At 39.1% G+C, this 14,838-nt stretch overlaps 1 protein-coding gene across 1 annotated transcript in view; it reads right to left on the bottom strand.

Moving 5' to 3' along the window:
- CUNH6orf118 (chromosome unknown C6orf118 homolog) overlaps window positions 1-14,145 on the bottom strand; it is a 15,803-nt gene extending 1,658 nt beyond the window's left edge. Inside the window, 8 exon segments of the mRNA XM_027891690.1 lie at window positions 5,890-5,944; window positions 7,885-8,004; window positions 9,279-9,349; window positions 11,167-11,287; window positions 13,474-13,689; window positions 13,691-13,738; window positions 13,740-13,903; window positions 13,906-14,145. Coding sequence (XP_027747491.1) covers window positions 5,890-5,944; window positions 7,885-8,004; window positions 9,279-9,349; window positions 11,167-11,287; window positions 13,474-13,689; window positions 13,691-13,738; window positions 13,740-13,903; window positions 13,906-14,110 — 1,000 coding nt within the window. The 5' untranslated portion in view covers window positions 14,111-14,145.
- Window positions 14,146-14,838: the final 693 nt, after the last annotated feature.

Here is a 14,838-nt window from a genome sequence, read left to right on the forward strand (position 1 = left end):
TAACAGATCGGGTAAATTGTCACGCAGAATTTCAGCAAAAGAAAATGCATCAGACTCACCTTTTAAAATATGCAATCTGTATGGGAAAGAACACATTGTACTTATGTGGTATTATGAAATCATGTTTTTAAAAGAATATGGAAATGCACTAGTTTAATTAGATTGCTCCTAAATTATAGTGGTCTTGCCCTTTCAAATGAGGGGTTCTCAGTGTTGAATTGCTGTTACAAAGGGTATTGCAAACTTAGTAAGCCTACATTAGCATTCAGCCAAAGTATGCCTGAATGGTCAACTCTCCAATGGCCTGCAGGGGACACTACATTTTCCCTCATGGCTACTTAAGGAGTATCAGAGGTTTCCCTCCCTTGCTGATGTGGCTGTCTGCTGTTGGAATAACTATGCAACATTGCCATCTGCTGACCATGCTTTTTCATTACAGTACGGAAAAAGCCCAGCCCCGCCCCCTTCTACCCATCTCAAAACCACTCTAGAAACGAGCAATTTATATTTAAAGACCTTCTGAATATTCATATTTGTTAAAAAAAAAGCAAAGAGAGGAAATTCTCAGAGTGGCTATTTTTTCAGAGGACCAGATTTCGTATACTCATTTGTTATCATGCCACGGGGCTGAATATCTTAGAGAGAGTACACAGGAACATTTCATAAGGCACATGGAGTCTAAGATCTCCTGTTTGCCAGGACAAAAAGTAATTTTCATTAATAATTTCTGATGTTCATTGTTTTAATATATTGATACCAAGTAAATCTGTCTAAATAAACCAAGAGTTCTCCTTCTTCCCCAAAGCTCTCTGACACTGGAGGCCTGCTAATTGCTTTAGAAACAAGTGATAGATTTCTGTCTTGTATCTCAGGTAGCAGTGCACAAAGTTGGTTTGAAAATTCAGCAAGAAAAAGATTTATTTTAAATATGTCATTAAATTTAAAGACAGACAAGCATAGTACAAGAACACAATGGCTGTACCTGTTTTTCACAGGCTTTTTCAGCTTTTCTGTGACTTTTTGGCAGCTCTGTTTTATGTTCAGTATAATTAATTAATTAATTTTATGTTCTGTCGATAGATATAACTGCTTCAGAGGACAGAAACTTTGGAGAAATGTTTGACCTTTTAGATGCTTAGTCAAACATAAGACTTTCATGAACAACTGCTGTTTGCCCACCGTTAAGAGTGACACATTATGCCCTACTCATGCTGACTGTACTTTTAGCTCACTTCACACTGCTGGAACACTTATCAGTGTAACCAGTGACAAGGACATGTTAAAGTGCCTTTATTGAAATCTTGTGCTATTTCTAACTGCACAACAGCCAGTGGAAAAGGAATACTGTTTGCAAATGCTGAATGCACTAATCCTGTAGAAATTTGCAAGCATCTAGCTTTTATAGTTCGAGTGGTCCTCACACAGGCCACTCTCAGTATTCAAATTTTAGTGAAGAAAAAAAATCTCTGCAAGTTCTGTACCTTGGACTGCACAGTATTCAATACAAGCCTGCATCTCACTGTTTCCTTTTTACAATACCAATGACGAGAGCTCAACCAGTTATGATGGAGCCTAGTGAATTCAAACAAAAAAACCCTCAAAAAACCAAACCACCAAACATATTCTGTAAACAAGTATTCATGTTAATATTTGTCCTTTTATTAAAAAACAATTAGTTGGTATCAAGAATCCATCACAGACTTTTTATTCAATCTGGACTTAAACTTGACCTTCCTGTCTGTGACTGACACATTTTCACTGCTGTGGACATTATATATGCCAGTGAATAATCTGCAGTAATGTTAAGAAAGGAGATTTCAAAGGGAATCAGGACTGTCCTATCTCTCCCCCTTTGAAGTTACTAGGCATTTCAGCATTCATTTCAAGGGTAGATGATGCCAGCTGGGAACACTTAAAAATCCCACCCAGAACATTTCTGTTTCTCCAGGCCAAGAAACAAACATGTTAAAACTAATGACGCTGCTGTTAAATGTATAGTTGCTTACAACCCCCCAAACTTGTAGCATGAATACAGAAATAACCCCTATGTCTGTAGATCATCATCTCACATAGTGAGGGTCAGCCTGCAAGCCTCTTACTGCAGGAACAGAGGCTGAACACTACGGTGAACAGAGAAGCACCCAAACTAGACATGTATTGTGTTCTCAGAGGATAAAATAAAGACCACTAAGGGTTAATTTCTCAGTGCTAAAACATCCTTCATGGTAGTACCTGGACACCACTACTTCTTAAGAAACCTTATTAGGACATGTTTAGAATTAATGATTTTTTGCCTGTATTAGTTTAGAGTGGTTTCCATTATATGGACTGTCACAGCACAAACTACTGTTTCTTTCTTCCCAGTCTCAGTACGTTAATTTTTTCCCATTTATCAGAATCTTAAACCTCATAGATTCAAGCTGTTTTAAAACAGAGAGCAGGTTTTTTGCTCTTCTATTTGTCTCCTATCTGCTGCAGGTTTCCAGAAGTAAAAAGGTGCTTGCACAATTTAAAGGACAGGGCTAGCAGTGCAAAGTTAATTGTCATCTAAGGCTGTGTCCATAGTGCTTTTAGGAGGTATACTCAAGCACAAACTTGCGTTAATCAAGATGAGCAGTACAGACCATGATATCGGCCCCAATTCAACTGGTACACACACTCACTGTACTCACACTTCATTTCCGCAAGAAAAGGAACACTGGTACATGGGCTGTGCCACTCACCTTTCACAGTCACCCCAACCAAGAACCTTTAGCACTTCTTGCAAAAATAGTCAGGCTCTAGATACAACAGAACACAGCCAAGGAGGAAATCAGTGTATCCCAGCACGGAGAACAGAGGACATGCAAAGAGCAGAATAAACACGCTGTACTCCCTTAGGAGAGTCCAGAAAATGCACTTCAGAATTTTAGAGGCCAACTTCATTGTCGATTCACCCACTCACCTCACTACAACAACTCAATAATGTGATGTTACAAGATCCAACACATCCAGCTCATGCTCCTGTCCAGCCAGGATCTCATTCGAGTCAAAGACCTTTTCAGCTTTTCACAGCTTGTCAGCAAGCTTGTCTGCAGCTTGCTGGTGTTCATGCTGCTGCAGCCAGAGCTGTATTACAGGCCCTTTCCAGGTCCTCATCTAGGGAATGAGGGGAACTACGTGCACACACTATTAGTGCCCTTCACTCCAGTGGTCTGCAATCATACAAATAAACTACTTTCCTCCCTGGTGATGGTGCAGATGAAAATCATTCTATCTGTCTCCCACACCTCTTGGTTCACCTCTTGGTGTTAGTATATAAGGGAGAATGGAATACCCAGGTAAGATGACAAAGTGCAGAATTACACCTCCAAGGCTCCACGATTGCAGAGGGGAAGGAAAAAGGGAGGAAAGTCACCAGTGAAGGGAGTGAGAACACAGAAAGGAAGAACTAGCCTTTCTTTGCCTTGTGAGAGCCCCTAATGGTACTCCCTGGCTTGTCTGACTGCTGTCATGAGCAGGTCAAAAAAATCCTGTTGACTCAGGGGCTGCCCTGGAACTGGGAGGGCTTTTCAGAGCTTGCAGTAGTTCATTAGCCACGTCTGCAATGCAACAGCTTTGTGCCATGCTGTCAAATTCAGGACTAGGCACTGTGTTGAGTAATAATGGCGTTACAGCAATTAAAGACTGCCTGTTGTGATCCCAGGGCACCTAAATTTCCTACTCTCCAAGCAGCTTGTCGTGGGCAGTCAGCCCTGCTCTTCCTCCCTCTGGTCTGTGATGCAGTGTCAGCACACAGTCAAAAGGTCAGTGGGAGCCAACAGCTTCAATGAAAAGTGAGCCAGGCTGGAGGAAGAGAGCATGAGCTAGATTTGAGTGATACACTGCCTCATGTGGGAAAAGGGCCTGGTCATGCTTCCTGCCCCTCCCTGTCCCAGAGGTAATGGCTGCTGGCTTCTCAAAAATCCTGTATTTTTGTGTGAACCACTATAAACAATAGAGAGCATATCCTTACTCAGTGGATTAAGGTAAACTACTGGTCCTGGAAGGGCCTTACAGAAATGTTATCTGAAGAGAAGAAAATAATGCCTTCTGTTTTAGAAAATATTAGGAAAAATTTTTATTCAATTTTTTAAAATATCAGATCTCCATTTTTCCTTTGGGAAAATTATAAAATTCTCATTTCAGGCTGACTTGGGTTGAACACTTTTTTAATTTAAAATTTAATTTAAAAGAAAAAAAAAAAACCTCAGTCACCAACCAACCAAAAAAAAACCAAAACCAGAAACAAGCAAACAAAACAAAACAAAACAAAAAACCACACACACACACAAAAAGGCAAATTATATTTGTAGAACTTCATTCCCTATAGTGGCAGCACGTGTTAGCATATTTAGTCCAAATTTCTTGGCTTAGGCATCTAAATACAGCTGTAAAAAAAAAGAAGAACAGCAATATTTACCTCTTTCTGACTTGGTTGGTTTTGATTCGTCAGTGACTAATTGAGGAAGGTAGGAAGGGGAAGTTTGAAGCTGAGTTAGTACTTCTTATATTAGTACCTGGTAAGGAGGAGGAGCCAAGAAACCTTTACCTATTGTTTAAATATTTTTTAGCTCATTTTATGCAAAACCATTTCTTAGATATGCCTTGGCCTGGAGAGTTCTGTTTGTTTTGTTCACTAGTCCTGTGGGAGATCCAGAGCCAAAGACTGATTTCATGGTTTTTTTAGCGATTGACTGCAAAGCAATGGAATTCAAAATTTGTTCCATGCTGTAGAAGAAAAAATAATCAGAGCAGCTGCATTCAGAGGTTCATTGATAGGAAGACAGCTACACTACAGAGGAATTTGTGCCAGTTTAATTGCTGGGAAAAAAAAAAAAAAAAAAAGCCCAGAACCACTGTTTGAGTGTTTAAGCATTGCTCCTACAGAAGGTATGTTTGCAAAAGTGAATTAGGTGCCAGTGCTAGGAGCTGCCCATGATGAAGCTAACAACCACCCAGAGCCTGGAGTAGGACACTAAAACCCTAAAACATTTCACAGAAAGATTTGGATGTTCCTCTTTTCTTAAAGAGGAGAATGTAGAATGTAGAAAGTTCACCACTTGGACAGTTATTTCCTAATTTAGCACATTATAATTTGTTAACCAGTAGGTTCTCATGGTCTGGAAGAAAACTGCGCTTTCAGAACAGGTTTTCAATGAAGTCATAAAATGCAGGTGTACTACAGTCAGACAAGTTATACTTTATACTGATGACATTTCACAGTATTTCTTAGTTCATCAATCAATCAGCTTTTTTATTTTTCTCTTCCACAACTTTTCCAGTTTATGTATTTTATCTTACTCAAAGATCCTGATTCAAATTCCACTGATCAAAGGCCTTATCAAAAGACACTACTTTCTTAAGCAGTACAGAAATAGACTGTAAACTTCAGTGCTGTTACTGAACCAAAGCACTGAGCAAGCATTCAATAGGGACTTGACTATTGTATGGATAACGAGAGCATTCAGAATTGATACAGTGAAGGCTGAAAAGAGGCTTAGGAAGGGCCTGTGAAAGCACGTGATTCAGGGCTTAACCTCCTCATCATAAGCATAAAATCCAGTTATTATGTTTCTGCCAGATGAAGGGTTTCATGTACCATCCCCTGAAACATCTCTAACACTTTAGAAAGTGTCCCACTGACACCTACTGGTTTCAGATAGGGTCTGGAGTGAAAGAAGTATAGGAAAGATTTTATGTACCTTATTTCATTAGATGTCAACATATTTTGATCACACTAACAAAAAAAAATCCCAACAGCTAAGGTAATTTTTGATTGGTTTTTCTTTTAACTCTTTAGAACACCTTATTGCCATAATTTATGCCATATCTCCTTTCTACTCAACTCAAAACTGTCCTATCACTCACCTGTTTTATCTTCTGGAGTCTGGATCATCTGTAGCACTGTTTCTAATTTATTCTTCTTCAGTTTAGGCTAAAACAAAACAGAACAGTTTCACAAGTATCTTTTCAAGGTCATATACAAAGGTACATGTAAGTAAATAGCTGTTATATATAATGAAGATTATTACACATTCCCAGAGGTCAAATGTTCTAACAGGGCAGAGAGGAAACTGAAGCTCACTGAATTACAGCAAAGTGACTCCAGGTTTGAATGCCCAGTGATGAAAAGGAGAAAATTGGTTAGGTCCTCTGTCAGGACCTAACAGGATTTGAACAATCACTCTCTACTGCATTAAAACTGCAGCTTCCTCTCCTAAGCAGAAACTTCTTGTTCTCTGAATGAAACTACTGAAGAATTTACGCATTATTACTTACATATCTAGCAAGAAACATAGGTATCACAATAACATAAGTAGACAGCTTAGTTCTCTGCATATTTTTCTGTGTTCTTACTTCCTCCACCATCATCAGTATTCAAAAATCCTTCAAGATATTCTAACATCTACTAACCAATATTATTTTTAAAAAGACATAAGTCTTGTATGAAAATCTGTTCCTCTACCTACCCTCCCAGGATGGGTTTGCTATACATAGAAAGGACTACACATGATCTATGGCAAGAGGAAAGACTCAGTCTTAGGCTCTAGGGAGCCACTAATTACTTAAATTTTCATTATTAGTTTTCATGCAAAGCTAGTGAGTTGACATTAGCACATGTTCCTAGACTTTGCTGGAAACTGACTGCTATTCAGAACTGAACAGTCTTATGGGGCACTGGATTTTTATACCTATAGCTGACAAATCTCAAGAACTCCTTTAGATAATTCTGGGATGTTTATCATTATTTCTTTTCAGAACTTTGGCAGAAGACAAAATGTCATATTATTCCCCTTTATCTCTAAAATATTTATAAAAGCTTGCACAAAAAACAACCTCTGAATAGCCTTGATAAAATTTGCATGTGCATACTCTATAAATATCCCCCACTATTTCCTGATCCATCTTAAATTCATGCCAGTTTGACTATCCCACATTAACACATCATGAATTCTCTCTCTATAGACAAATATAGACATATAGATTACTGGTTCACTGTTAATCATCTTCCTACTTACACTAATGAAAACTAGTGAACATGAAGCCCTTTCACGTTCCAATATCTTACCTGTAGAATTATCCAAACTACATGTTGAAAGCACAGGGTAAATACTGTAAAGTGTACACACAAAATACACTGGAAACAACAATTGAAAAGACATAAAAGACCTCTTGAGTCATCTAGATTCACATTTACAAGAAAAAAAGAGAAGGGGAAAAAGAGAACCAGCAGCTTACTGAAAGAGTGACTTGGTAATCCTTCAGGTCCAGACAATGAAGTGGGCAAGAGCAAAAAAGCTGGTGGCAAGATCTCTTGTTAGGACAGCTTTCAAGCAAAAAGGTTAGAGTTCTAGAATTAAGCAATCAAATAATCAAGGGTCAAATAATGAGGCTAGAAAGTCAGATCAGAGCTTGGAGCAGTAGTAAGGAAATTTGGAAGTTGTGATATAAAATATTAGGGGCACATACCAGTGGCATGGAAACACTGGGTCAGTCCAAAGAACACAGGGAGCCTTAGGAGGCTTATTAGGCTTTGTTACCTCCACAGTAAGGAACAAAATCAACACTCCAACAAAGGTGACACAGTCTGAAATTTAATAGTGCAGGTTGCAGCCTGTGTGGTCAGGAGAATTCTCTGTGATGGTAAGCTGGGAATGGCAAAAGAAAGTCTTGGTCCTGCTCAGAGTTTAACCCCTTCTCCCAGTATGATTATTTGCCTAAACCAGGCCATCCACAGGGTCTAATCCTTTGGCATTCCCTTGAAGACCTGACATTCAAAAAATCAGGTAACTCTATTTACTTGTTTCTGCTCTACCCCATCTATTTTTTTGTTGCTGCAGAGGTTGATAGTATTTGTAACACTTACTCTTTGCCTCTTTCCAGAGCAGTACTGGCTTTCTGCATGACAACCTGCACATCTTTCCTGAGTGCCTGTATTTCTGGAGCCCTTGAAGGCTTTGTTTCCATCCCTTTGACTTGAATCTTCAGATTCCATGAGTGCATGAAAAAGAGTAAAATACGAAGTTTTGTGGTGGTTTTTTTTGTTTGTTTGTTTGTTTGTTTTTTTTCACCCAGGTTCTGGCATCATTTTTAAAATGACTTTTCAGTAACATTCAGTTCTGACAGAAACTTCTGAATGAGCCGTTGATAAGACTAAGAGCTAATGTAAACAAACAAAAAAAAAACCCTATAGGAGATTTCAGAGTCACTTAAAGCTCTTTCCATTTGCAAATGGATTAAAGGTTTGTTACAGACAAAACAAAAAAAGCATGGACGATTCTCTGCATGTGTCAGTCAGTAAATATGAAGACTCAGACTCATGAAAACTCCTTGGTTTGGGGCAGTTCTTTCAGGTGTTTTGCCACTGAGCAGTGTGCTACTCAACCTAGACAAAGCATTTATGCTGTCAGCTGTGCCACGTTCATCATTACCTTTCGTTTTCATTTCAACACATTGTCAATATCACACAGGTGCTCCCAGGCTTAGTGACAAAGAGAGAGGATAATTAGGGTGAAATCCTCAGAGCAAATCCAAAGTATTGTCTATGGAGAACATGGGCCTGAAAACTATCAGAAGCAGAGGGGGCTAATTTAGGAGTAGGGAAAGTAAAAAAAAAGAAAGAAAAAAAAAAAAGAGAGAGAGAGAAAGAATACAAAAGGACCAGATAGACAAATGGGCAGGGACTTATAGGTCCAGGCTGGACTGAAATGGGTTCCTGCCATGGGCAGGATGGGAAGACACTCCAGGGGTCTGGGCAGGGCTAGTCAGATATGGCTGTGCCCTCAGGGCTTGAAATCTCCTCTGTGCTCCCCTTCTACTTCCAGAGTAGAAGACACCTTTCCTGGTGCCTTTTACCCAAAGGAAAGTGTCACTGGTGAGAGAGGCAGGGTAAAGGGGTGTTTGGCACTATTCCCGGAAGCCTGAGGCAAATATCAGCATCTATTCAGCAGCATTTCTACAGTAGAGCTGGCACAAAGCCTGATGTGGCTTTAACAAAGAGGAGACAGAAGGACAATAGGTTTGGCAGTTCTGAAGTACAGCACAGTCTATTCAGCCAATGCTCTGCTTATTCTGCATGGAGCTGCTGTCTTAGATTTCTCTACTGTGCACTGCTCCTACAGAAATTGTGGTCAGCAATGAAGCAAACAGAGAGCACTAGATCTCCTGTGTCAAAGATAAGGTCAGAGAGTGCCCATATCTGACTTTAAGTACTTAATTTCTCTGTAACATCACCAAGGAAATGAGCTAATATCGACAAATACTATCTTGCAATGTGCCATAGGCAGAGAGTCCAGAAGTATAATCATGTAGAGCTCATACTCACTTTAATAGAAAGAAGACCATCAAAAATATTTAATAATCCCCAGATTACAGACTCCTATTTCAGTTTGGATCCAGAAAAATCATACCTTTTTTGTTGTGACAGAAGGTTTGCTTATTCCCCCACATGTGGGTTTGTTAAAAACCCAGAGGTGATCAATTGGATTTTGACTATTGCAATGTCATTCTCAGCACAGTTCACTTACCCAACTATCTCCTCTTTCTCAAGGATTTCTTGACTGTCTGCTTTTCCCTTCTCTTGCCTATAAAGGTACAATTATTTTGTCAACAGATATGGAGGAATTACTTTTTTGTCCCCTCAGTTATCACTCGGATAATCAATGCAGAACTTCTGTTATCACTACCATCACATCATTGTGTACAGAATCAGAGCGCAACTTTTGGCTAAATAATTTAGTTGTGTTCCACGTGGAAATCACTCTCCTGAGTGCCCCAAAGGAGAAACAACTAGATTTGGTCTCCAAATAAAGGATTTCAAGTGCTATCCTTCAGCATAGTGAAAAATCAAAAGAAAAAAAAAAACAGACCTGCTTGGTAAGTCAGGTAAGAATTATCACTCCTCACATGTGACTATCAAAGTGAGAGGTAGAAAATTAATTCACCAGTAGGTTACAACCTGATTTTATTTTCCCAAATATTTTCAGGACTTTAGAATTAAGGACTAGAGTTAGTGAAGGCTGGGGTTTGGGGGTTTTGATTTGTTTGTGGGTTTTTCTTGCTTGGGTTTTGTTTGTTTGTTTAATAATGCTTTAATCAAAGTGCTTGAGTTATAGCTAGATGTTCAGATCCAGTTTGTGTAACTTCCACAGCGCATTAGATAAAACCTGTGAAAGAACTGTCCATCTTTCTTAAAAGCTGTCTGCTCTTGCACATTTGAGCAAGCGCAAATGTAAGTGTATGCACGTGATGTTGCAGTCTTGTGACCTGAGGAACACCACAGGAAGAAAGAGTGATGGTTTGCTGCTATATGGTTAATTAAAATGCATAAAGTCATGGTAGGAACACTGGGATATACGCAAGGGCTTGTTTCATTAATAGGGCCAGAAGCAGAACTGGGAATGCCCTAAAGACAAAGTCATATGGCATTTGTAGCCATGCAATTTAACTTGCTGGTCAGCTAAAAAAAAAAAACTGAGGGAGACAAAACACAGGCACGTGTGACCCTAATTTAAATGAATAAATGAAAGTAATGACTGAAAACACAGCCTGCCCCTGAACCATTAAATGTGATTTCCAAATCACCTTTCTCCCCAGTGCTATTTTTACCAGACTTATGGCCTTTGCATGTGCAGATGATTTGCAGAGGTGTGAAATTCCTCATGATTTCTCCTTTCTCCATTACCATGATGAAGGTAATAGAAGGAAATTATGCCAGCTGAAATCACTTAGCAGACTGGAAATCAACTTTCTAGGAAGGATATCTCTTAACACTTCTATTCTCTGTTCCTGTTTGCTTACCTGTGTATAATGAGAGAAGGAGCAAGCATAAAGAACAAATTATTAATTCCCTTTGAGACCAAAAGTGATTAAATTAAAAAAAAAAAAAAAAAAGATTCTCTAAGCCCATGAAATTTGTTAGATATGTATGATTTTAACATGTGAGCAAGGGACAGAGAATATACTCTCCTGAAGAATATAAATCCTTGTGAGAATCAGTTTCCTCACTGTAGATAAAAAAGGGTTTAATGTCCCAGATGCGCTGATAAAAAAATAGTGAAAGGCATTGTGGGATAAAACTTTTAAAACAATAGTTAAGGTACATTTAGGTTATGGTGGGCTAAAGCGTAGGAATATTTACTTTCTTCATTTCCTTCAGAATATCACATAGTATCAGAGACCTGCTTCATATATCTTCAAATGCTTCCTCGGCAACCTGTACTCTCTTGAAATGGAGGGGATCACAAGCACATATTATCTGGCATTCCTGTACAATTACCAAAATTAATGACTACAATCCTGTGCAGGCAGAATATGCTCGAAAACAGTTACTGTCAGAATGCATCACTTTGTTCAAGTTCATGCCACTTCTCCTCATGGTGTGCAGCAAGAAATATGAAAATACAGACCAAGTCATGGTCATAGCACAAAATCAGTAAAAAGAAAGCCTACAGTCAACAAGACAAGATGTACTAATCATCAAAAAGACTAGATGAAAACAAGACAGATTTGTGCGGCAGAAGGCAGTTACTAAATTATGCTTCAATTAATTGTTAAATATCTTGCTTACATATTTACAGCCAATCCCTCAATTATCATAAATAAGCCTATCTCTACTGACTTGAACAGACCATCTCCATGTTTGACAAGAACCTGCTCTTGGAGCACGTTGCATTCCTTAAAGTAACTGTTAGCTCAGAGACATAATTAAAATATAAATAACTCAAGAACCCATACCTAAGGAACACAACAGTTAAAATAATACAATTAAAAATCTCATGGTTATATATTATCAACTCTGAGTAATAAATCTGGGAGAGAGAAAGAAGGGGTCTCTTAGGCAACTTATGCTAGGTTCCTCTACCACAGGAACTTTTTCTCTAGGGTGCTGCTGGCTCACTTCAAAGTGCTCTGTTCCTAAGATTAGCTTTTTCAGTACAACCCTTTTTGGTAGATAATATACTATGGCAGTTTTTACTTTGTGAATATCTTTATTTCAAATCAAAGCTGGTAGAAATATTAACTATTTAATTAAAGGGCAAAGTTTGCCATCACTGCTAGTTAGTACAGCTTACTGCTAAGCTTTGTGCTAGAGTTTAACTATCTCACAAAAATTTTATTGATCCAAATTGTTTCTGGGGAAAATGTCTCCTGGGAAAACATACTTCAAAAGTTACAAGATCAAGTTGTTATCCTGATATAATACTATACTTCGCCTCTGTTCTCCCCTATCCTTTCTTTCTCTTGAGTCTGGCCTCTCAGCCCAGAGGCATAGGAGAAAGGTTGCTTGAGAATATTTACCAAGGTGGGAAGCAAAACAACCTTTTTTGTAAGATGGTTAACTGTGTGGCAGATGATATCTCCTAGAATTCAAGGGAACATGGATTATGCTGCTTCTCCCAGAGTTATACCCACAAAAAGATTGAATGAATTTGTTGCCTCACTTCCCTCATTTTGCATAACTTTTCTTGAGGTATGTTGAAGGTATACAAGACTAATCTCTGCTTATTTGCTTGATCATTTCTTTTCCAGTTTCAGGTATACATAGGACTCCTACTGGGATGGCTGTTTCAGTCAAGCCTGACCTCTGTTTTCTCTGTTAGCAGCCACAGTCCAGCAAACACCTTTGCTAAATTGTCTGCAAAACACCCTTGATAAATGAGTTGGTGTCTTACAAACAATGAAAATCTGGCAGCCATAAGTACCACAGTGAGGGACAAAGTGTTCTTCTAAAAATTTCTCTCATATACATGAAATATCAGGTTTTTTCTAGCCCACACTAGCCTAATCATTTCTTAGTTTACCAACACCAAAATGCTTTCATTAAGTTCCATCCCTACTTTCTATGAATCCAGCAGCTTACTCTCACTCCTGCATTTGGCTATGAGTGTTGCTAATATTGTTCAGCTTCCTCTGGGCCAGCAACTCAAGAAACACAAGTAGCTTCTACGAAGTGTATGTGCTTCAGTGATCAAATTCATGCCCCATCCCACCCATCACAAGGGGTGAGCCAGCAGCAACTGTCTGTGTGTAAAGAGAGAGTCTATAGCACACATAGAGAAGGCAACTTCTTATACAAATTATCTCAACATGCTGCTGGACAACACACTGAATATGCAGTTCCCACAGAGATGCTGACCAACAGGGATTTTTCCTGTACAGATCACTAGCATGCAAGATCTTGTTTTACTGTGTATTTAAATCAACATTTCCACATGACAGTGGAGGGAAGGGTGAACAGTGGCATAACAGCATTGGGCTCAGTGTTTTGGAACACACAGAAGATGCGTCTTATATGTGCTCACCTAAGCAAACACCAGGGACTGTCTCTGAGAAGAAGAGAGAGGTGATTTTCCCTAAACTCATTCCATTTTCCTGGAACACACAATTAATCTACCCAGAAAGATAACGCAAAATTTACCCTTCCATTCACTTGCAGACTTTTTTTCTTACCTTAGCCATCTTACTTTCATGCTGCTCTGATCCTTTGCTCCCTGTTAAATCATTCTGTAACAGTTCATGGTTTGCTATGAACTCCTTCTGGAAATCTAGGAACTTGTCAAACTGTTCCATTTTACCTACCCCAGCCAAGTATGAAGGTATGAACTGGTATTCCTCCTTGACAAGCTCCACAACACACTGTCAGCTGTCCTCAACTGGTTTGTTTTTTCAGCATCATAGTCTCTGGCACATCTAACTCATCTTGATCCATTTTGATGACTCTCATGGAGCCTGTCAGTTCCATCCTCTACTTTCTTCTTAAATGTTTTCAACTTTAGCAATTCCAGTGGGATAGAAAAATCTGCTGAGGCACTAACACCAGTCACAGGTGACTGTGGATTTCTGTTTTGAGGGCAAGAAGATTCAGCCTTTGTTGGAAGCTGGAACAAAAGTTACCTGAAAATCTTTTCATCTTCCTTGCACTCTCATTTTCAGCTGGGAATTGATTTCTTTCCCTTATGAAACTAGTTTGTTGCCTGGCAGAGTACCACCATCCCTGTTTTATTTTCACTGCAGGCTTATAAAGCTTGCTATGATTTAAGTGTCCAGAGGTGTAAAGTTTAACATTTGTTCTGTTGACTGTTTCCATGCTATCTAAGAAATGAGATAAGCTCCTTGCTTGACAGTTTCTGTCTATGGTGAAATGGATTGTTGCAGCACACACTTTAAAAAGAAGAGTAAACACAAAATATACTTTATAAGGGAAATAGTTTAGATTAAAAAAATCTTTCAACACAGAACAAAACTATTCCACTTTTAGAACTATTTAGAACTTTTAGAGTATTTTACAAGCATATGGCCTACAAAAATATGCTACCTTCTTCTACCTTCTCTGGTTGATAGCTGGCTGAATGTGAGCAAGTGTCCATGCAGCCAAGAAAGCCAATAGCATCCTGGCCTGTACAAAGAACAGTATGGCCAGCAAGACCAGGGCAGTGATCATCCCCTTGTACTTGGTATTTCTGAGACTCCACCTCAAGTCCTATGTTCAGTTTTGGGCCCCTTATTATATGAAAGATACTGAGGTGCTGGATCATGTCCAGAAAAGGACAATGGAGGTGTTGAAGGGTCTGGAGCACAAGTCTTATGAGAAGTGGCTGAGGGAGCTGAGGTTGCTTAGCCCAGAAAAGGAGGTTCAGGGGAAACCTTCTCGCTTCCTACAACTACCTGAAAGGAGGTTGCAATAAGGAGGGGACTGGGCTCTTCTCCCAGGTAACAACTGAAAGGACAAAAGAAAATGGCCCTGTGCCAGGGTGGGGTTAGGTTGGATATTAGGAAAAATTTATTCACTGAAAGAGTGGTCAGGAATTGGAATAG

The sequence above is a fragment of the Empidonax traillii genome, unplaced genomic scaffold (genome assembly GCF_003031625.1).
Source record: "Empidonax traillii isolate 1590-97213 ecotype Southwest subspecies unplaced genomic scaffold, ASM303162v1 scaffold326:size758569, whole genome shotgun sequence".
Taxonomy (NCBI): domain Eukaryota; kingdom Metazoa; phylum Chordata; class Aves; order Passeriformes; family Tyrannidae; genus Empidonax; species Empidonax traillii.